At 45.0% G+C, this 22754-nt stretch overlaps 1 protein-coding gene across 1 annotated transcript; it reads right to left on the bottom strand.

Moving 5' to 3' along the window:
* Positions 1-296: 296 nt before the first annotated feature.
* Positions 297-20802, bottom strand: LOC118389270 (junction plakoglobin-like). The gene is made up of 16 exons (XM_052527720.1): positions 20635-20802; positions 7001-7053; positions 6444-6614; positions 5948-6201; positions 4790-5028; positions 4313-4514; positions 3742-3886; positions 3406-3509; positions 2852-3190; positions 2377-2529; positions 2134-2253; positions 1872-2022; positions 1443-1564; positions 1045-1087; positions 533-688; positions 297-356 (listed from the first exon to the last, which is right to left on the bottom strand). Exons 2-15 carry the CDS (start codon positions 7011-7013, stop codon positions 540-542), a joined length of 2205 nt encoding a protein of 734 aa, XP_052383680.1. The 5' UTR covers positions 7014-7053; positions 20635-20802; the 3' UTR covers positions 297-356; positions 533-539.
* Positions 20803-22754: the final 1952 nt, after the last annotated feature.

The following is a 22754-nucleotide window of genomic DNA, read 5'->3' as shown; positions in this document are numbered from 1 at the left end:
AGGTAAGCCCTGTTAGATTCTGAGCCCCAGTCAGTGATAATTGCATATACTACATCGAGGTGAGCAGAGACAGATTGACATCACTCCATTTGAAGATTCTCTGTGATTTCTCCTCTTCTTCTGCCCCCCCCCCCGCTTCTCTCCTCTTCTTCTTCTGCTGCCCCCCTCCTCTTCTTCTGCTGCCCCCTCCTCTTCTTCTGCTGCCCCCCTCCTCTTCTTCTGCTGCCCCCCCCCTCTTCTTCTGCTGCCCCCCTCCTCTTCTTCTGCTGCCCCCTCCTCTTCTTCTGCTGCCCCCTCCTCTTCTTCTGCTGCCCCCTCCTCTTCTTCTGCTGCCCCCCCTCTCATCCCTTCAGTGCCTGTCGAGAGAACAGCATCTTTATTAAAAGGGGTCCAACTGGTGGACTTTGTGTGCGACTTGTTTTTATAATAATATGTGTATGTAACTAATGGCTGCTCTGTCTTCGTGTGTCTGCGCCGCTTGACCATAAGAGCATGGGTACATTTGACTGTATTATTGGGTGTATGCACTAACCGTTGTCCTAGTAGCGCTCAGCATATCCTGGTTGCCTCATGTCGTAGGTCATGCCGCCGCCACCGCTTTGGTATTCAACATCGGACATCCCCATCTCTCCATCCATGGGCATGTCACCAGGGTAGTCTCCATATTGGTGGTAGCCTGCGTCCAGCTCTGAAACACACACACACTCAGATCAACACTTTGCAAAATATTTACATTTCTGGAGATGATACCCTTATATTTAATTCATAAAACAATGGGGGGCTCACTTTTAACATGGTTTAAGTTAACCATTGAAGTGATATAGAACTATTTATTTGTGTCTCCTTGTCAATACAGTATAATCATGTCAGAAATTCAAATATAGCAAAGCAATAGATTGACTAACATTAACTTTACATACTTTACATTTACATATAAACTGCCCATTCGAACAGTGACTAACTAGCACATTAACCCACTGGCACACCTGCCCCATGTGTCAGTCAGTCAGTATGGGCACCTTTCCGCCAGAGTGAGTTACTCACCGTCTGCTGCATAGCCGGACTCCATGGGGACAGCATTGTGGGCCTGGGGAGGGGTCACGAGAGGTGTAAGGTCAAAATGAAGTCAGCGAGTTGCCCATACATGGTCGACAGAAACCGTGTCACACTGTCACCTGTTTTCTTAAACTGCATAGTCTACCTACCTTTCTCTTAATACAAATATTACACGTTTGCCATTTAACAGAAACTAAAAACGTCACATGTAAGAACCTACGAAAATGTAATGCATGCATTTATCAATGTTAAATTACCGATCGAAGCAAAGTCTTTTTTTCCAGTTTCATCGGAATTGAGAGAAGCTGCAATTCGTTATTAGATCCTGCAGTGGCTCCCTCCTGGCCATAGATGGCACTAGAGGCATCGAGCATAGGTACACTCACCATTTCCCAGGCGGCGGGGTCATGCTTGAACAGGGAGTGCGTGAGCTCCACGGACACACGCTTCTTGTAGTCGGAGTTCTTGTCCTCGGAGATGCGGAAGAGAACGGCCGCAGCATAGGTGGCTGGGAGAGAGGAGAGAGGTGACATGATTACTAACAGTCAGATTATCACATGTACACATTGATTGACAGACAAAAGTTAATCTATACCCAGATCTGAGATGATGTATCAAATGGCTGTAGTGTGGAATGCTTCTTCTAAATCCTTGTCTCTCATTCAACTGAGTTAAGGGATCAGATGTGGCCCAGACTCAATAATTGGTCAATTATGAGCGAGAGAGATGAAAGCCAGCAGAGACTAAAAAACTGACACTAGTGACGCAGCCATCGCAAATCCTGTTTTCTGATGTTTTAAGAGAAGTGGTCTCACCGATGCCCTCGTTGTTGGAGTGCAGCAGCTCCATGAGCGGCGCGGAGGCTCCCTCTGCGTCGATCATCTCAGCAGACTGTTTGTCCAGGGCCAGCTCACACAGAGCCCCCGCTGACACGCGCTTCACGTTCTCCACTGGAGAGTACAGCAGCTAGGTAGGAGGAGGGAGACAATGGTTAACACAATCTACAGGAGATAAAAGCAGCGAGATATTGAAGTCTTAAAAGTAAGAAACACATATTTAAGAAAGAAAAACTCTTACCTGTACAAAGAGTGGGATGGTCTGCATGCTGGCGATCTCTCCCCTGTTGATGGGGTCTCTGGCCATGATGTGCAGGGCCCCTGTGCACCCCTCCACGATCTCTTCCATCCTCACGCCATCCTGAGAGAGAGACAAAGCAAGAGTCAGTCAGCAACAAAAGAGACTAGGGAGGTTAAGAATAGGGCTTATGCAACAGATGGATATAATTTTATTTTAAGTACATAGATCTGTTTCTACACCTACCTGGTATGTCTGCTGTGCGGCGGAGCCGTGTTTCTGGGCGTCCTGGTGTGCTTTGAGCAGCAGATTGACCAGGCGGGGGATAGCCCCCGCGTCCCTCAGAGGGGTCTGGTTGTCTGGGCACAGTGCCAGGTTACGGATCAGACCAACCACAGCCTGAGGACAAGAGAGAGGCGGGGTTAGAGACGGGCGCCATTTTGATTGGTGATCAAAGAAAGCGACATTATTTTTGGTTCGAGGCGGTTTGTTTTACAAATTGTCACCCATCTCATCGTTTATCTTGCGCTACCATTTCTCTCCCTGTTCTCTATACATAGCTTCTTCCTTATCCCTCATTTTCCTCCTTCCATCACATCCTCGTCCTCCTCCTAATTCTCACCTCATAGCGAATTAAGCAGCCGGTTACGTGAATGGTTAGCCCTCTCCCTTGGAAACCATCTGTCAACTATTAATCTCCCTCTATCCCACCACCCCTCACCTTGATGACAGGCCAGTAGTAGGGCTGGTTGAGCAGCTTGACTATCGCAGGAATGCCATAATGCATGCGCACTGCATTCTGGGCCACCTCGGCGTCGGAGTGGCGCGACGTCAGGTGACGCAGGGCGCACACGGCTGGCTCCGCCACATCCTCCTTCTCTCCCGCCCTCAGGACGGCGTGGATGAGCGCCTCGATGCCGTTGCTCTGGGTGACCATGGCCTTGTTGCGAGCGTTGTTGCAGGTGAGGTTGGAGAGGATGCCAGTGGAGCAGGTGAGCATGTTGACGTCGTCAGAGCTCAGGAGACCAACGAGAGTCTGAAGAAGACTGTCCAGACCCTCCTAGAGAGACAGAGTTTAGTTTATCTAATATATTAGTGGTTCTTAACTGTTTAAAAAAATAATTGCTGTTGCAATAAATAAGAACATTTAGAGTAAATGCAAGGGAGGTAAAAATACTATGTTAAAGGTCAGAGGTTAGGACAAACACGAGAGAAACAGACAGCAGGATGGAAACAGTCTCTATATGTCTCTAGGTTGGAAGGTAGAAGTCTCACCTGTTTAGTGGCAGCGTCCGACAGGTTCCTCAGGGTCCACAGACAGTTCTGCATCAGACGCTGACTGGAACCTGTCAGGTGCATCCCCAGAGCCTGCATCCCACCTGACAGAGGGGAAACAGAGAGTGGGATAGATAGAATGTGTATGAGAGGGTGGGAGAGAGAATCTCGTCTAACTCCTTTTACTGCAAAATATGAATGTCATTCATAATCTCATAGCTTTACAACTGAAAATAAAGAAGCCCATTTCTATTTATTAAAACCACAGTATCAGTTGTCGCAAATCTACAACAAGTAACTACAAATACACCCCCTCCCTGTGTTTCAAACACTTACCAGCATCCACGATGGCAGGTTTGTTGCTGGGGCAGACAGAGAGCACTTTGAGCACGCGGCTGGTGGTCCACAGGAGCTTCTCATAGCTGTAGTTCCTCATGATGTGGACCAGGCCCTCTGGACCACTGTTAGCCAGGATAATCAGCTGAGAGAGAGATGATGGGAAATGGAGTTTAACAATATGAATCAAGCGATAGCATTTCTATGAGCAGCAAACAGTGTGGACATCCACTTTTAGTCCAGCTCGTGACATGTTTGGATGTGCACAATTCCTCATTTTCCAGTAGGGGTTTAGGCGTTAAAAGGTTAACGGGAACATCTTCAAAGGGTCAAAACATTCCATGTATCGCTCCTGTCCAAACATGCACTTAGCCATTAAATAACAGGCAACACACACAGGGTAGACATCAATACCCAGCCACACCTGTCTGATATCATCACATGCACATAAGCGTGCAGTCACAAAATTACTATGGTAGCCACACCCATGCCAAAACAGGGCTATCATTCAAACACACTCTCATTCACAATATTGACATGCATAACATCACACCCCTTACACTTAACACACCTTGCTCTCCTGGTTGCCGTAGGACAGCAGCTGCAGGCAATCGGTGGTGATGGCCAGGAACTTGGGGTTGCTCTTCTTCAGCAGAGGCACCATTCGCTGCAGGCCGTCGGCCAAGCGCACCGCCATCTTGGCTCCCTCCTGGTGCAGTAGCAGGTTGTGGAGGGTGGTGATGGCATAGAACAGCACAGACTCCATGGGAGAACTGACAGAGGGAGAGCGAGAGTTATCCTAAGGATTTAGATAAACATAGTTCATTACGAGTCTTACTTTGAAATGCTTTGTCAATCTTGTGGTTGTACGGAGCGAGAAAGCGAGCAGAGAGAGACTTGCAACAACTTTCACCCCCAACATGTCATCCCCCACCCAGTTATAGAAGGCCACAAAATAAAAGAGCTACAAGAGAGAATTAGAGACGAGAGGAAGCATTCCCACACACTACCTAACTAGCCACCCCCCCACAGACCCTCAGACTCCTACCTGAGCATGCGGACCAGGGCAGGGATGCCCCCACACTTGAAAATGGAGAGCAGGCCCTCTCTCTGGTGGGACAGGTTGTGGAGGATGCTGGCTGTAGCCCGGGCTGTCTCCATGTCCCCAGTGTTCTGCATGGCCCGCACCACCGCCGCCACCATCTGGGGGGACGCCATCAGCGCCCGGCGAGACGCCTCCTTACGGGTCAGCTGGTTGACGATCAGGGAGGCTTTGTTGACCACCACCTGGAAGACAGAGAGGGTTTGGTTAGTTTGAAAGGAGGGAAAATGCAGAGCTATTAACAGGGAAGGGTTGACTATTGGAAAGGTACAGCAATATGAATGACAGCCAGCTTGACTACCACCTAATGGGAAGGAGGGGTAGAGATGGGTTAGGTTTATGGGGAAAGTGTGATTACTGGTGGTAAATAACATCAATGAATGACTGTCATTTAGACATTGATTAATTAATTCAAAGGTGGATTGATGGCTAGATAAAGAAAAATACACATTCATAGCAGGGCTGTGATCAATTCAGAATTGAAAATGCCTCAAATTCCAATTCAATTAATACATTTGAATTGTATTAGTAAACAGTGTACAGAATTGCAATTCAAATTAATTAAAGGAAATATAATGTGAAATTCAAATGTATATCTAGTTGATAAAATATCAAACATGTTAAATACATGCATATAAAATGTGGTTTCAACAACAGATTTTCAGGACAAACTTCAAATGAATGAGCAAAGTTATTTCATTAATACCACACCCTCCCCCCCCAGAATGAGTTTAACCCTCAAGTTGACCCTAAGACATTCAAAAAGAAGCCAAACAAATTAAATCATTGGTGGAAATACAATGGTCTATTCTAAGCACTATGGTTGAAAGACTACACGAACATTGCTTCCAGAGAAGTGCGATATGTTCCTTGGTATCTGGAAGTGTGACCTGTCAGGGTCAATTAAACTTTCATGTTCTATGACTGAGTGAAATTTATTTGAACAGCACTGAATAAAATTGTACTTCCTGTTACTCAAACTCAAAAATTCTACATTCTGTGTGGCCAAATCAATCAATGAGCTGAATGGGAGTCAATTCAAATATTCTGAATTGAGCCCAACCCTGACGCAAAGAAAGACGTGTCAAACAACCAGTACTGTACCTGGTCCTCATCGTTGAGCAGCTTGGTGAGCTCGGGGATGGCGCGCGTGGCCAGCTCGGCGTCGTCCTGGTAGTTGATGAGGTGGACGATGGCCGTCTTGAGGAGCTGCGAGGGCTCGGCCAGCCGCTGGACGTTGGTCATCTGGGACGGGTCAGTCTGGGTGGACAGGATGGTCGTGCCCTCCATCACAGTCTCTGGGAACATGGCCGCTCGGACACGCTGGGCCCGGGTCAGGGCATACTGAGACTCCACTTCTACAGGGAGGGAGGAGAGAGGGGGAGAGGGTTGAGTGGTTTGTATTTTTAGATGGTGGGTTTGAATGATAGTTCAGTATTAAGCAGTAATAATGGTGTGTGTGAATGTTTTTTTTTGTTGTGTACACTTTAACTCCATGTTCCTAAGTGACAGTGGTTGTTTGTAGCAGGTTGCACTTTTGAATGTTTGTTTATGTCAATTTGAGAGAGTGTATTCAAGCACTAAACGGAGCGCGTCTCACCAGCAGGGTTCTCTGAGATGACGGTGGTGGTGACGGTGCTGTACTGCTTGGTGCTGTACTCGGTCCCGTCGTCATCGGTCCTCACTGTGGTGGCTCCTGACTGGATCCCAGAGTCCCCGGCATAGTAGGTCTGCTGCCACTCTTTCACCTTCCCCCTCCCCTCATTGCCCACTACAGAGGGAAAGAGGGCAGAGAGGTTAGAGTGGAAGTGCACTTTGAAGTAATATATTATAATATGTTCAACACACTTGTTAGTGCCCTCAGGGCTCACCCACTACAGAGGGAAAATGTATGGGGTTATTATGGACTGCACTTAGAATAATAGCCGACACTTGTTAATGCACCTGGAGGGAAAGCAAAGAGGGGTTATAAGAGACAACACTGCACTTAGAAGTTACCTATGAGCCATTATGCGTCGAACATACTTGTTATTGCACTAAGGGGAAGACATTGTGTTCAGTTGAACAAAGGAGAGGAAGGAATATGAGGGAGAGGAATTCAGAGGAAGAAAAATAAATAAAAAGGTTGAGAATAATATAGCCAGATTATGAACCCACTCTGCATTTCCATGGTGGCCTCCTGGGCTCAAACCAACAACAATGGAGAAGTCCTGAAATACACAAAAAAATAACATTTAGATCAATAATTATCTTTCACATTTTGCTACAAATTACAATCATACCACTATTTTACAGAGTACAGTTTACTTTCATATTCTAACCGGGTTTAAGGCTAAATATTAATTAGGACATTAGTTAAAATGCATTTGATTTCATATTCTTTCTCCCAGGTAAGAATACAGATAGGTGAACGAATGCCCTCCCTCTGAACAGTGCCAGAAATGACAACGCCGAGTCAGCAGCAAAGGCTGCTGGGATAGGAGGGGAGGGTGAGGGGGCAGAGGGACAGCTGCAGGACAGGAACGCCAACTGCTAAGCCCCCGCGGCCTTTAACCCCGGGCAGAGCCTCCGCCTATACATACAGCTGTGGGAGCTAGACACCTGCCTGCCGACTCACAGTATCAGCCACCAGAACCCACTAGACAGGTTTGTGTGTGTGTGTGTGTGTGTGAGTGAGAGAGCGAGAAAGTAAGTAAGTAGTCATTCATACACACCTTATTCCTCCTAAGACAACACCTTTATAGTGGACAGTCACACACACACAGTTCCTCCTCAAAACACCACACCTCCTTCGCCTGTAACTACAGGCCCAACGCTTAATGACCATTTATCACTGGCCGATTTAAAATAAACACTCCCACCTCAGTTTCCCCCCCCCAATCCTTATCAAGTCATTTTCCCGGCAGTACCTGCCTCTTATCTCTATTCTGCTCTCTTGTTGTGACCATCTATCATACACCCGGGCTCCGAAGATGTGGATGACGATAAAGGCAGCCCTCCGCACCTCTCTGATTCAGAGGGGTTGGGTTAAATGCAGAAGACACTTTTCAGTTGAAGGCATTCAGTTGTACAACTGACTAGATATCCCCTTTTCTCTCCTCTCCTGAACTATCCGTCATGCAGCTAAAGTGCATTCCTTCTGCAGTGTTGGTTTGGACCTCATCTACTCTTTCCCCATTTAAAAGGATTCCTCTCCTGGTTCACTCAGTTGGCCCAATGTGGTTTCTGCATTGTGATGCAGTTACATGCCGACTCATTCTATTGCAGCCATGTTATTAGCTCACCATTAACATTACAAGGGGATATTTAACCAATGCTATCTAACTGAATGTCTAGAATTACACCAATATTCTAAAAATTTCTTCCAAGTGTGTGAGTCTGTCCAAGTGTTTAAGCGTTTGTTTATGGGCATATTATTTTCCGTGTGTGTGTGTCTCTCACATTGCACACATTCCTAATTCTGATGGTCTTCAGACTCAAAATAACCTCTGGTGCAGGAGAAAGCTAGTTGGAGAATAAACCCACATCCACTCAATATAAAACACTCAGTTTCACTGAACAATACGTCACGACTTCTACACTCAACCCACAACTCACTCAATACATGATCAATGATGGCTCGTTTGTTGCAGTTAAATGCGATGGGAGCGGCACGTGATGCCACAGTCCACTCTAACAATGTCACCAGTGTATGGTTCAGATGTTTGCGGTGAAGGGAGTTACTGTAATTGAAGGGATGGGATTCTTCGCTGGACACAGACATTACTGACATGCTGTGTGTGTTTGTAAACTGGATCGGATTGTGGGAGAGTCGGTGGGAAGAGTCAGGCTGTTTAGAGCCATTCTCCCAAAGAGCAAAGGCCAAGTGTGCGTTTACACGTTTCTGTTTACGTTTTACGTCTCTGTTTACGTCTCATTTTTCATACGGATGAATGTAGCAGCTTGAGACGTCACAGTTCCACATGAATGCGTCATACGACCAATAATTAGCGAAGATAAACTACGTATGACGAAATCGATTTATTTTGCACCGCCTTTCCTTACTGATACGAGAGTGGGTATTCCTGACGCTTTTAAACCATTATATTTACCTGCTCATTTCTAGACTAAGGCCGCAAACGCATACAATATGAAATACTTCCTATGAGGCATGAGACAGAGTAGCTTACAAATTCACTTAATATTGCAATCAATAGAAAAGTCTGACAAATATAGGTTTCTTTCCAAATATATGCTGCTATGGAAAAGAGGTGGAGGGTTGGGCTGACTACCGTATGGCAGGATGACAGGAATGAAGGAAAGCAGATCCATTTTCCACCTAGTAGCTAGGAGAGATAATGTGGCAAGTCGTGACAGCATGTCCCGCTGGCGTGTTTGTACTTGATGGGCGATGCACTAACATTCCTGGCTACCTCTGCCTTCCCTTGTACGCAATCCAGGCACTGTATTTACATATATGTGATTATGGCCTAATACAGTAAACATAATATATCCATCCATGAGCTTTACTATGCAAAAGCATATTAGTTTCATCTCATATAGGACCGTTTTAGAAATATAGTTGCCATCCCTCTGGAAATCACATGTAACACAAGTTATTTTATGCCGTTCCAAAGTATTTTTGTACAATGCGAGGTAGTAGAACTATTGTACCAGCGTGCATAACTATTCTTGTCTGAAATGAGTCTGGAGTTGCTCTGTGGGTCTGCCAAGCAGTGAGCCCTGTTACGGATGTGAATGATAGTACCACACCCTTCTGCGTTAGCCCCGGGGCTCAGAATGGGGGATGTGTGTGTGTGTGTTCTTATGTTTCAATCTCTAGAACTGGGGAGTTTTCATGCATTTCCCACAGAGACCAGAAGTGTAGTGGTGATGCGTGTATAATTCTCACTAATGAACTTCCTGTGTTTTCCCCCAGGTTCAGAGAGAAATTAGATTGTGTTTATTCTAGACCCTCCACCCAGAGAGCCCTCATGTGTACTTATCTCACTGGCATTTGGAACAACAGACTGGTGAGTCACAGGCAAGTCACCATGTTGCCATGGGAGTGTCAGTATGTGTGTGTGTGTGAGATATATATATTATTATTATTATTATTATTATTATTATATATATATATATATACACACACAGTATGCATCGGTCTCACTCTAAGCCCTTGAGAGGTACTTGTGCCTAGCTCAGCTCCATTGGGAATAGTCGAGTCACAACCCAGCCAGCTAGCTAGCTAGCTGACCTATGGGGGTTCACAGTGAACGGGGCGTTGGCGTTTGTCTGAGTTTGTACTTTACAGGTACAAGCTGACTCATCATGGACACAGAAAATGTCTCCCAGGCTCTTTCCCCACCTCTCCTACTCTCACTCACTCAGTGTTTAAATAGAGGTGTGGCACTCATTTCTCCTTTTCCCAAGCTTGGGAGTGTCTCGTCATTTCAACTGTGCCAACTACCATTAGGTAATAATAAATTAAATTATACAGAAAAAAATATATACCATGGCAACATTCCAAAATACTGGGCATGCTGTATATCCTGGTTCCACAAGCTTACACACACCTCTGGAAGATGAAAAATTAACTTGATTGTTTTTTGTGAATCTGTCAGTTTGTGTCATCTGTTTTCCTGGGCAAGGCAGCAGGTTCAGACAACGCGTTCCGATTTGATTGTCGCGCTGTTGCGACACACCCCACATCACCTGAGTAACAAAGACTTCACTCACACTATACTGTTGACTTTATCTAGGTCTATCAACTCTTCCTGGTTGTCCATCAATCTTATTCTCACGCGTCTTTGTAACACTGTGCAAAACAGCCTCGGCAGCCTTGACCCTGACTGCACCAGACTATAGATGGCTATGGTGATACAGTTTATATGATAGCAGAGAAGAACAGATAGGAGAGAGAGGCATGTTGAGTGCGTTTTTACAGTGTTCTATGTGCCAGTAAAACATCAGACCTAGAACTTGTGGCTAGGAGTTGGTGAAGGAGCCACAAGTTCTAGGTCTGATGTTTTACTGGCACATAGAACACTGTAAACCCCCCCCCCTCCCCATTAGGAATCAACTGGAAATTAAAAGCACAGATTGCTTGAGCTGTGTGGACCACAAGTTAAAAGAAGTAGTATTGCAATATGTCGTCTACTGACAGAAAAACACTGTGTATACCTGCCAATGAACACTGCTACATCGTGGGTAGTGACCAGGAACTGCTGTTGGATTTCATGGTGTGTACTTCGGAGTGGACTTTGCTCCTCGGCCCTGCATTCTAAGTAGTGTGGTTAATGACTGATGGACTCGCTCCCTCCTACTGTACCTCGTTCCATTATCTTTCACCACTGTACTAGGGGCTATACTTTCCTTCTCCAAACCCCTGCCCACCCCCACTATTGTTCTTCCTGAGCTACTGGGAGAGTTGAGGATTCTGATCTTGGGTCAGTTTTGCATTCCCCCGCCACTAATGGTTAAGGTTAGGATTGGGGGAGGGGAATCTGATCCTAGATATACCCAGGGGAAGCTTTACCCTAGAGCATTCTGGACTGATGGTCAGGCCTTCCAGGAAGCACAACACATTGAGGGCAGGAATGTGACGGTCAGAGAGCCCCCAGTGGACGAGAGTGAAAGAGAGATGAATGCGGTTTGGCCCCATCGCTCTAATCCTGGTGTGACATTCCACACTAGCCCCATACATTTAGCCTCGTTCAACACACTTTCCCTCTGCGAACATCAACCAAAATAGTCCTGAGCTAAACTCTCTCTCCACTGCAAACAAACACCATCACCTCCTCGCAGACAAACAAGTCATAATAACCATTGTCTCACATCCAAACGATCCCTTCCTGACTAAACGGGCTCACACAGACGCTGTGTCAGTGGATGATTAACTAGGTTCCACAGATGGTGTGAATACTGCTCATCATCTCCAGCCTCCACACACAGGCATGCCAGACTAGGGAGTGTCCTCATAACCCTGGCAAGGTGTGGCAGTGTGTGGTCTTTGGCTCCTATCTGGCAAAACACACCCATTCGCTGGAGTGTATAAACCGCAGCATAGCTAAATTTAAATTGGAACCTCTTTACAGCCCTATCAATTTATACACGGACTTGAAATCAAAAATGGCTATTAGCTTAAGCCTTGACACACTAAAAGATTCAGCAGTTTACCAAGATAAGGTTGACTGAACCAGGCTAGCCTAAGCTACACCCAAAAGGAATGAAGAGGGCTAAATGACAGAGTGGAAGAACCCAGATCTCTGGAGATAAAAAGGGTTCAATCTGTGTCAAAAGCCTGATGGGGGGAAAAAAACAATAGTGGAGGTGTGGCTCGAGACATCATAGACCTTCACAGTCTAAACAGTGGGTCTCTAAAGCCGATCATAAATCTACATCTGAGAGCAGTAATACAATGTGCAGAATTTCTTTCTGGTCTCGTAGACAGAGGTTTGTTTTCTTGATCCTGGTAGACTTGTTCCACAGACAGCCATAAGAGACAGAGGGATCAAGAGACTAGAGACAGTTGTGACAGATATGGGGGTACAGATCAAGCAGATTAAGTCCCATTGCCATACCACACATCTGTAAAGCTGCGTTCACCATCTGTGTATAAGATGGACCTGCCTCCCCCCACACATATACGCACCGTGACACACACACACACAGATGGACACAGACACACATTAGGGTTTAATAGTGGGAACTGGGTTAGCAAGATTAAGAGATTTTCCATCCAAACCTACTCCTGTTTCCCGGGATAAATAACTGAGAAAACGGTAAATAATTTCTAAAGGACCACATGATGTGAAATGGAAATGTTCATTTATAATGTCAGGTCTAAAAATCAGTCTTCTCTGTAGACTTTTCTGCATGATAAATGACACTGTGTGGTGACAGACAGAGCATATGGAGCGCAATTCACAGTGCGAGTCTTCACTCTTGCACGATAGTCACCGGCCATCCGCCGGCCTCTCTCCTTAACTCTTGTGGAGTCCCAGGAAAAGCTAGACTAGAATGTAGTATATTTGCGTCCTAAGAGGGATGCAAGCTTGCTGAACGCTAAATGCTATGGTGATCGACTATAGCAGTTATTTATTCAGGCCCATAACCATTCAATCTCGGTGAAGAGAAGCTAAATCCGTCTGCATCTTATTCTAGTCCCATATTATTCACGCATGTCATTACAAGGAGGGCCAACGATTTAACTGACGAGAACGAGGAAGCAATGAAGCAACAAGAGCGAGAGAGGTAATATGCATTACTCACGTCGTACAACACTACAATAAATATTACAAAAGGTAAGCTAATGAGTCAGCCTAATTATACAAAATGTAAAATAGGCCATATTATATTTCAAATTCAAATCTAAATTTACTAGCTTACAAATGTCCCGCACCAGCATCACGTGTTCTCCCCTGCTTCATGGTTTAAACAAGGTGCATAATTCCAGTCCATGTAAACAATAATACAGGCCACAGTTAAAAAGTTTACTGGATCGTTTTACTTTCGTGCGAAATGTGCAGTAGCCTATTGGATAACGGCACAATCATTTGGGCTTTTTTGGGGCTCGGGCTAATAAAATGTCTTTAATGAATGGCTCGTCTGGCTCAGGTAGCATCAGGCTTGAATTTTCATGCCGATCAGAGCTCTAATCAAATCCTAACATATTTATATGACACACCTGGTTTTGGACGGAAATGTTATTTAGCAGACACTCTTATATAGAGCAAATTACAGTCAGCGCATTCCTCTTAAGATAGCTAGGTGGGACCACCACACATCACAGGCATAGTGAGTACTCTGAATACTCTATACTCTGAAGAGGTAGGGTTTCAGGTGCTTTCGGAAAAGATGGGCAGGGACTCTGCTGTCGTAGCTTCAGGGGGAAGCTGGTTCCACCATTGGGGTGCCAGGAAAGAGACGAGCTTGGTCCTGCTGAGTCATAGCTACTTGGTGTTGCTGAGAAATACCAGGTTACCCAGGAGAAAAAATATTTATTAAAATCAGGATGAACACTTGTAAAATACCAGGGGGGAAAAAATTCAACACACACACATACTCCCCCTCTCTCTAAAATGGATTTGTGAGTGGTTGGCTTGCCAGCTGAGCCCCGCGGTCAGTAAGTGCTCTCTAGACATGGTACACACACAGCTGTGTGCCCCCTGTGTGTCTGGCAGGTGGTATTGGTCCAGCTAGCCTGCTGAGAGAAAGCTTAAAGCCCTCAGGACCCTCTCACCACCATCTCCCCTTCTTATTCATACTCTCCCACTCACCCTTCACATTGTCCGCTGTGGGACTACACAAAGAAATAGGGGTTAATTGGCCAATTGTGGAGTATAAAAATCTATACAGGAGGATGTGCAGTGGTGTGGAGCGTGATGCTAATGGATCTACTGTGTGGGCTACAGGAAGTTGGTTATTCCACGGTCAGACCAGGCTATGACTCAGCAGCACCGGGGGTCTGGATTGTTTTTTCCCCCCAGTCAGAGGGATAGGCTCAATGACATTTGCTACACAGAGAGAATCGTTTCCCATGCAGATACAACCACATCAAAAACTAATGTTGGGCCAATATTTAGTTACAGTTATCAGTCAAAATTGAAGAAAAGGTGCAGGAAACTACTATCTGAAGGTTTACTGTCGGTGAATGCGCCCACTTGAGTGTAGGCTACAGTCCATTTATACCAACTTCAGTGGCCCTCAACTTGAACAAGACAAAGTAGATGATCGTAGACTACAGGAAAAGGAGGGCCGAACACGACCCCATTCCCATTGATGGGGCTATAGTGGAGCACACCAAGACAGTCGTGAAGAGGGCACGACAACACCTTCTCCCCCTCAGCAGGCTGAAAAGATTTGGCAAGGGTCCCCAGATCCTCAAAAAGTTTTACAGCTGCACCGTCGAGAGCATCCTGACCAGTTGCATCAGAGCCTGGTATAGCATCTGCTTTGCATCTGACCGTAATGCACTAGAGGATAGTGCTTACGGCCCAGTATGTCAATGGGGGCAAGCTTCCTAACATCCAGGACCCATTTACAAGGCAATGTCAAAGGAAGGCCCCAAAAAGTTGTCAAAGACTCCAGTCACCCATGTCATAGACCGTTCTCTCTGCTACTGCACAGCAAGGGGTACCGGAGCACCAAGTCTAGGTCCAAAAGGCTCCTTAGCAGCTTCTACCACCAAGCCATAAGACTGCCAAACAATTAATCAAAATGGCCACCTGGACTATTTGCATTGAAACCACCCTGATTTTTGTCTTTACACTGCTGCTACTCGCTGTTTATTATCTATGCAGTAACTTTACCCCTACCTAAATGTACAAATTACCTCGACTAACCTGTACCCCTGCACATTGGTACCCCCTGTATACAGACTCATTATTGTAACTTTTTTTTCAACTTTATTTAGTAAATATTTTCTTAAAACTGCATTGTTGGTTAAGGGGCTTATAAGAAAGCATTTCACGGTAAGGTACACCTGTTGTATTCGGCGCATGTGACAAATAACATTTGATTTGAGGTTAGTGTCCAACCTGATATTGGAAGGTTGGGAGTTCGATCCTCGGCTGAGTCAGACTGTAAAAATGGGACCTGATCAGTCTCCGCTTTGCACTCAGGAGATAGATTGGCGGTAAGGCCCTGCGATAGACTAGCATCCTGTCCAGAGGGTTCACTCATAGGCTCCTGCCCTACAAGCTGTTCCAGCTACTTTCTTACAGTCCATTTATCAGTCCACCGATAACAGCCAGTCGATGGAACTCCCCTCTCGGCTCCACTAGCATGCCAAACCCCCACTACAGTATGGCACATTGAAAAGGCTTAAGTACACAAAGCAGGGCCCCGCTGGCAGGATCGCATGTGAACCAGAGCGGTGGCGCACATTCGCCAACTTGAAAGAGGGGACGATATCTGATTCTGTGAAAATCCATGTCTAAGAGAACTTGCGTGTCAAAGACATTTTACATCTGTTTATAATATGCTTTCAAGAGTCGAAGCATGAAGTCTCTGGGACTTAAAAAAATAATTAAAACAAGGATTTAGGCCTAGTTTGAGTTTTGCTTACTGGACTTGATGAAATGCTTTATTACCATCCTAGCTAAAATACAGTGGCAGCATTATAAAACGGTGGCCATTCCCAAGACTTTAACAGCATGGTTTTACATTACAGCAGCTACACGGTGTCATTAGCAGTGATTCATCAGGAGAAATGCAATGCCTTCACTAATGTTATTACTGTGTTAATTGACACAGCCCGGAAAACAGCCCGGAAACCAGCTAGCAGTCAACGGACACATGAAAATAAAACGATGACTTGCAAGTCAATGTAGGTTTTATTGGACATATTGTGTTACACTAATGTCTAGCCAGTAACTGATTAAATAATCATTCTAAAATATTAGGCTTACATCCATCGGTAGATGTGTCGAAAGAGTGTTACACCAGACCAAGGGGGGGTAGAGTTGGCTCTGACTGGGACGAGCTATATGGGTAATTCATGTTTACTCCCTGTACGCTCCTCTCACTATGAATTATAGCAGGTCTGTGTTGTCTCTGAAGTGTGGAAGTGCAGACTAGGATCAGATTACACAGAGAAGGGAAGGAGGAGGGGCCAGAGCAAAGGGCAGGAGGTAAGTGTGTAGCAGTAGAACTAGGCCTCCATGTCTGTGTGGCTTCTCTGATGTAACAACGACTGAGGGCCTATGGACGGCTGTGTGGTCTATGGAAGAAGGCTGAGCCGTCATTGTGGTATCTGAAGAGTTGAGCTTGCCTTGTTTCCGGTCTCCATTGTTATAGAGCCCTCAAACTCAACTCTGGACCCGAAGCCAGTTCCACTGCTTTTTCCCCCCTCCATTGTTCCCCTCTAAAACAAGGACTGATTTAGACCTGGGACACCAGATGCAATTAATTATCAGGTAGAACAGAAAACCAATAGGCTCCGGATCTTGTAGGGTAAGAGTTGAATACCCTTGTTAGAGAGTAACGAGAGGCTGTGTTGTCACTGCAAGGAAGGACGATGCTGCATGAACTGATGTAACATGCTGGGCTGCTGTCCACAATCACTCTGTATGGAGGTAGAATGGACGAGGAGGCTGGTGTCACACTATCTAGGGCGAATGGGAGGACGGCAATGGGAGTGAATGAAATTAAGTATTTTATAGTGAGCTTCGTTTCTCAGTTCTCGATGGGGACCATACAAGAGTTTTCTACAGAGCATCTAGAATGAATGTCTGTCACCGTTTGGACAGCGAGGTTCGCTTGGTTCCATCTAAAACCCTCCTTTAGGGTCAGTGGGGAGGCTTCACCTGCTGCAGCATGGATACTGGATATATGCATGGCTGTGCTGGTGAGCATTGAGGCGATGCGACAGATGATGAATATTTCAGAAAGATCAGAGGCGGAAGGGAGGCTAGGGAGAGCACGGAGGGGATTAAATCTGAGGGGACGCTAAAGAATACCCCCCTCCCCGCCCAAAAGATGTACCAGACATCCTTGGAGGGGAAGCTTGAGTAGCTACATTTACCTGCAGTGTTTATGCTTCCACTTCTAAAATGTTCTTCACGTAAACCGTGACCGATATAAAAGACGACAGGGGACTGAAGCACGGACAGAAGAGTACAGATAACTAACTTTCTTTCTTTGGTGGAAGTGAGGTTATTGTGAGGTGTTGCTTCCATAAATAAATGTCACCTACACGTCATTGTGCATCAATCATTCTAACAGACACTTCATATCTGTGTGTGACTTATAGTCACTCTTCTAGATGGAGGCTGATGATTCTCTTCTCGGATACTGCATGTCTCGACGGTGAAGAATTCCCAGTCGTTAGCGTTCCTTTTCCACCACACCCGCACTCCTCCCTTCCTCTCCCGCTCATTGGAGTGCAATTAACGGATGAGTAGGAAGTGGGAGATGAGAGAGCAGAGTGAAGAGCGACACCACAGCAATGACTAGGAGTAATCATCAGAGTCAACTTCTTGAGAAGCATTGCTCAGTGCAGGCTAAACGAACCAGCCCAACTGTAAAATCTCTATTTAAGTCACTCATGGATTCAGGAATCCAGTCCACTCCAGTCCCTCCCTTCTCGTGAAACTATGTCAGTAATGAAAAAAATTATCAATGGTAATATATTCATAAAAGAAAGACAGTAATGGATGCAGCCATTTCCAGCATGCTGTCAGCAGATGTGGCGTGGTGGTTTATGAAGAGCTGTCTGATAGGAGCAGACTTGAAAATAATACACATGGCAGAGCAGTACAGACTTCCAGAGCACCGAGTGATGGGGACAAACGGTTGTTCGGCCTCCCCAGAAAGAAAAAAAAAGTTGAGTGAATAATTCATATTTGTGACGGTAATGGGAGCACAGCTGTGTTGGTCACCCGGGCGATGCCAGCTTGGATGGATTCTTTCATATCGTGCCACCTCTGCCACTCCACTGATGACTGGGAAGAGGGTTCCAAGACACTTTGGGACTCTATTGTTTGTTTAATTTAACTTCATATCTTCTGTTCTGCCCTTGTTTAATGTCCTTGACATTTGCAACAGCCGTCCAATATGGAAGTCGTCTTAGTCTGGGGATAACGTATCAAAAGATAAGGATTTGTCTTTGACATCCTTTGTTGATCTATGCCAAGATTTTTTTTTAAATGGTGGCGATGGGGAGGGTAGAAGTCAGAGTAAATCTGCTTTGAGTTGATAACAGCATTGCCTGAAAAGATATCTTAAGCCCCTGCCTGGCGATTGAACCCTTAGGAAATTAGGTCGCTATCGTCCCACCTCCTCTTTTACCCCAGATAGAAGACGAGTCCATATCATGGCTGACCAGAAGGAAAAAAAAAAAACAAAGTCTTCCATCCCCATATGTAGCCTACACATGCACGCAAACACGCTCGACCTGGATACACACATTGGCACCGAGGCCTGGTCCCACGCGTGGCCTGATTAGGTTCTGTGGTGTAACTGAGCCCTCTATTCTGCTCAGACGCCACCGGGGAGGGAGGGCAGGGGGTGAGGAGAGAGACTAAAGTCAAGACGGGGGAGGACAATTAGGTAGGGAAGGGTCACATTTTAGACGTTGCAAATGTGGAACCAAGTTAGAGACACACGTAACAAGACAGCATGATAATAAAAGGAAGGAAAGAAAAGAAAGAGATATGGAGTTGGTTGAATCGTCAGTAATCCCCTCACCCCATGCTGGCCTAATGTAGGACAATATCAAGGAATTAAGCAGGGGGAAGGATTAGCGCCAGTATGACCCCAGCTGCAGCTGAAAATCTCAGCCTAAACCCCCCCCCCAGAGGCAGTCAGCAGCCCCAGGCGAGCCAGACTGCACCTCATGGCACAGCACCAGCACCATGGCAGGCCTGGCCAGGGCAGACCAGGAGAATGCACTGGCGTAGAGAATGTGTGAAAGGATGAAACTCAATTCAACCTGACATCCATTCAAAACATCAGCTGGGCTCACTGGCCCAGATTCAATATGCTGTTGAATGCCAAAAACTTGGTTGTTTTGATGCGATTGTTCTTGGTTGTTTCTGGTCATTGGAATGGCATGATCATGACTGGTGTGACAGCTCTCCATCTTGACAGACATCTGTCCAGCCCTAATACCAGGCTGTGCCATGTCAAATTCAACTTGGACAGTTATTAAAGTTGGTCTTTGGTGTATTTGAAAAGACTAAACCATGTAAGATGAGCAAACAAGATAATGTTATTTCGGTTGCATGTTGGAAGTGAAAGTGGATTTACTTGTGAAATAAAATGAGAGGATCTGTGCTCTGCTATTGCAGTGGCATAGAGGAGGTAGTAAAACTACTGTAACTAATGGCATATGGTTCCCTTTGGAAAAGGATGAATGAGGTAATAGAGGTTCACTGCTATGGATAATGTCATCAGCCTGAACACCTCGTTTGCATCAAATGGGCCTTGATCAAAAGTAGTGCACTATATAGGGAATAGGGTGCCAATTGGGACAAAGACCTGGACATTACTGGCACCACTTCCCTTGTGGATCTGAACTGCCCTAAAAGAGAATGTATTGTAGGTGTGAAAGTCATGTAAGGACATTTCGGTATCAGTATTATTCATCCTAACCCATTATGTATGTGTGAACCATGCAGGCACTCATGTCATGCCCCACCCCCAACTCACTGGGGTTGTCAAAGCCCCGGGGGGGGGGGGGATTTGACAATGGATGAGGGGGTAAACGAACTTCGATCATCTCTCAGTCTCTACTGTGTACCCACACGGTCACACCAGTATTGACTTTCAGCTCTATTCAAATGTGCATGAAGTCAAGAAGTTGATCAATAGTTTGTCAACAACAACAAAAAATCCGCACATCTATTTGGCAGGAACAGCGTTTGACAAAACCTTGTAGCGACATAAACCATCAACATTTGCTCTTAAATAGGCAGGAAGGAGTAAACGGTTTGTTGCATAACGTTTTGCAACAGTATCGGCGTAATGAATACACCCACGATAACTAATGTCCTACTTTAACGACGTTTGGGTGGCGACTAGACACTTGACAATAGGAAAGGAACATTACGCTATTCTGCCATCAGGTTCAGAGACAATTCTAAAAATTGACGGAGACAGAATGTCAGAGATAGGCTACATTGTATCCAGACCGGGAAGAACACTTATGGAACGCTGGGAAATTATGTTTCCAGTTGAGACAAGCGCAACACAGGAATGGAGAAACTGTGATTATCCTATCCCACTCGACTCACTTGACACGAATTTACTCTCTCCGAAGACTGTCAATACACGGAAATGTGACCATAAATACATGTCTTTCTTACCTGTCAAAATACAAGAACTTGTTTCGAATATTCCAAGTCTACGCAGGTCCACAAACAGACTTTTCCACCGATATACTTTGTTCTCTATGCCTCACCTCAACTGCGGTAGGATGATACTCAGAACAATGAGTAAAAAGGCTAACATCGGAGACTCCGCCCCTCTTACCACAAGCGCTGTCGACCCGACCCCACCCTTTAATTCTCCACAATTTGGAATTTAAACGCAATTGGCCAGAACAAAACAAAGGTGTGTTTACTTGAGTCTACCGACCAATTAATATTAAACCTCTGTACAGTAATATTACTTTTGTTTCAACAGTATTTTTGGTCAACTACATAAATAAAACATTGTTATTTTGTTTTTTCGAATGTACAACTATGGATACAATGTTAGTGGTTAGCATGCCCTGCTCACACAGGGTATTAGTCTACCTGTGGGAGAAAGTAGCCTCAGAATGGCCACACCTTTGGCTACGTCATGAAACTTGCCGAGACAGAAGGTGAGTCACATGGGTAGACTTGCTTTTATGTTGCGAAGTGGTGGCATACATTCGTATCACAATTTTATAGAGAAGACAGCCCACAGTGGTGTAAAAAGTACCCAATTGTCATAATAGAAAAATACTCAAGTAAAAGTGAAAGTCACCCAGTAAAACACTACTTGAGTAAAGGTATATGGTTTTAAATATACTTAAGTATCAAAAGTAAAATGATTAATAATGTCAAATTCCTTAAATTAAGCAAACCAGATGCCACCATTTTCTTGCTTTTTATTTATTTACGGATAGCTGGGGCACATTCCAACACTCAGACATAATTTACAAACAAGGCATGTGTGTGTAGTGAGTCCTTCAGATCAGAGGCAGTAAGGATGACTTGGGATGTTCCCTTGATAAGTGCATGAATTTGACAATTTCCCTGTCCTGCTAAGTATTCACAAAAATGTTTTGAGTACTTTTGGATGTCAGGGAAAATGTATGGAGTAAAAGGTACATTCTTTTCTTTAAGAATGAAATTAAGTTAAATTAAAAAGTTGTCAGAAATATAAATAGTAAAGTAAAGTACAGATAGCCCAAAAAGCTACTTAAGTAGTACTTTAAAGTATTTTTGCTTAAGTACTTTACACTACTGCATACAAATACACTCATACAAATCACAAACGTCTGTGACTTTCACCATGGATTTAACGTAACCTGACACTTTTGCTTTGTTGTCTGCTTTTTCTGTGAGGACAATCACACAAACACCATTCAAGACAGTGACGATGGGGTGTTGTTGCCCCTAGACACCCATCTAAGGTCATGGGAGAGGGAGAAGGAGAAAGTGCAAGACAGAGACGCAAAATACAAGTTAAATCTGGATTCATAATTTTAACCCACATTCACACTCTCATTCGTCTTTTCGAGAAGAAAAAAACTCAGTGTGCACAGAGAGTTTTAGTAACTTGTGGATGAAAATTCAAAGTGACACCCTGCATGGTGTTCGGAGTCTAGAAAGGATAGAGAATGCGGTTGTGTGAGGAAAGTGACAGAGAGAAAGTGAGCATGTGGAAAGTGTTTGTCTCTCGCATGCTATGTGACAGACTGAAATAGGTCAGTCCATATCCTGCCTCGGGGTGTATTGTTGTCAGGCTAGCAGCTAGCTGTCCATTGTGACAGCCATATTCTATCCCCTTAGCTGGATGAGACAGGGGCCAGAGCCGGTAGCACGGCATATTGGGTCAGTGCTGCTGATTATATAGGCCATGCGTCTGGGTGTAAAATCATGTGTGTGGTTGACAGACTAATGTTTGAAAGCCTTAGGGCTAATTGACACTTCTCATCACAAATTTGTGTACTTTGGGATTGTGTTGCCTAGTCTACTCTTAGTAAATTGTCATTTTGAGTGAACCTATTAGGAAGAATGTATCAATAAGTTATTGGTGAGGGAACCTGCAATTTCTCCCAAAGTTGAGAAATGGTTTGACTGGTCCATTCGTGAATTAACACTTAGACTTTGGCTCAAGAGATCACATGATTGTTCATATCACAATAACTCACTTTAAATTTCTTCTGAAGTGGTGTAACATGATTACAACTGTGTATTACAATAAAAAAAGGCTGAATTTCATTAATTTGTTT

The sequence above is a fragment of the Oncorhynchus keta genome, chromosome 10, assembly GCF_023373465.1.
Source record: "Oncorhynchus keta strain PuntledgeMale-10-30-2019 chromosome 10, Oket_V2, whole genome shotgun sequence".
Classification (NCBI taxonomy): domain Eukaryota; kingdom Metazoa; phylum Chordata; class Actinopteri; order Salmoniformes; family Salmonidae; genus Oncorhynchus; species Oncorhynchus keta.
The sequence above is the reverse complement of the archived record's forward strand: the minus strand, read 5'-3'. Positions and strand labels throughout refer to the sequence as shown.

Excerpts from the sequence above, each read along its gene's own strand:
- LOC118389270 (XM_052527720.1), bottom strand. Across the intron at positions 4,515-4,789 it reads GCCCTGGTCCGCATGCTCAG|TTCTCCCATGGAGTCTGTGC; the intron begins GTAGGAGTCTGA and ends TCCCTCTGTCAG. Across the intron at positions 1,088-1,442 it reads ACCCCGCCGCCTGGGAAATG|GCCCACAATGCTGTCCCCAT; the intron begins GTGAGTGTACCT and ends ACCCCTCCCCAG.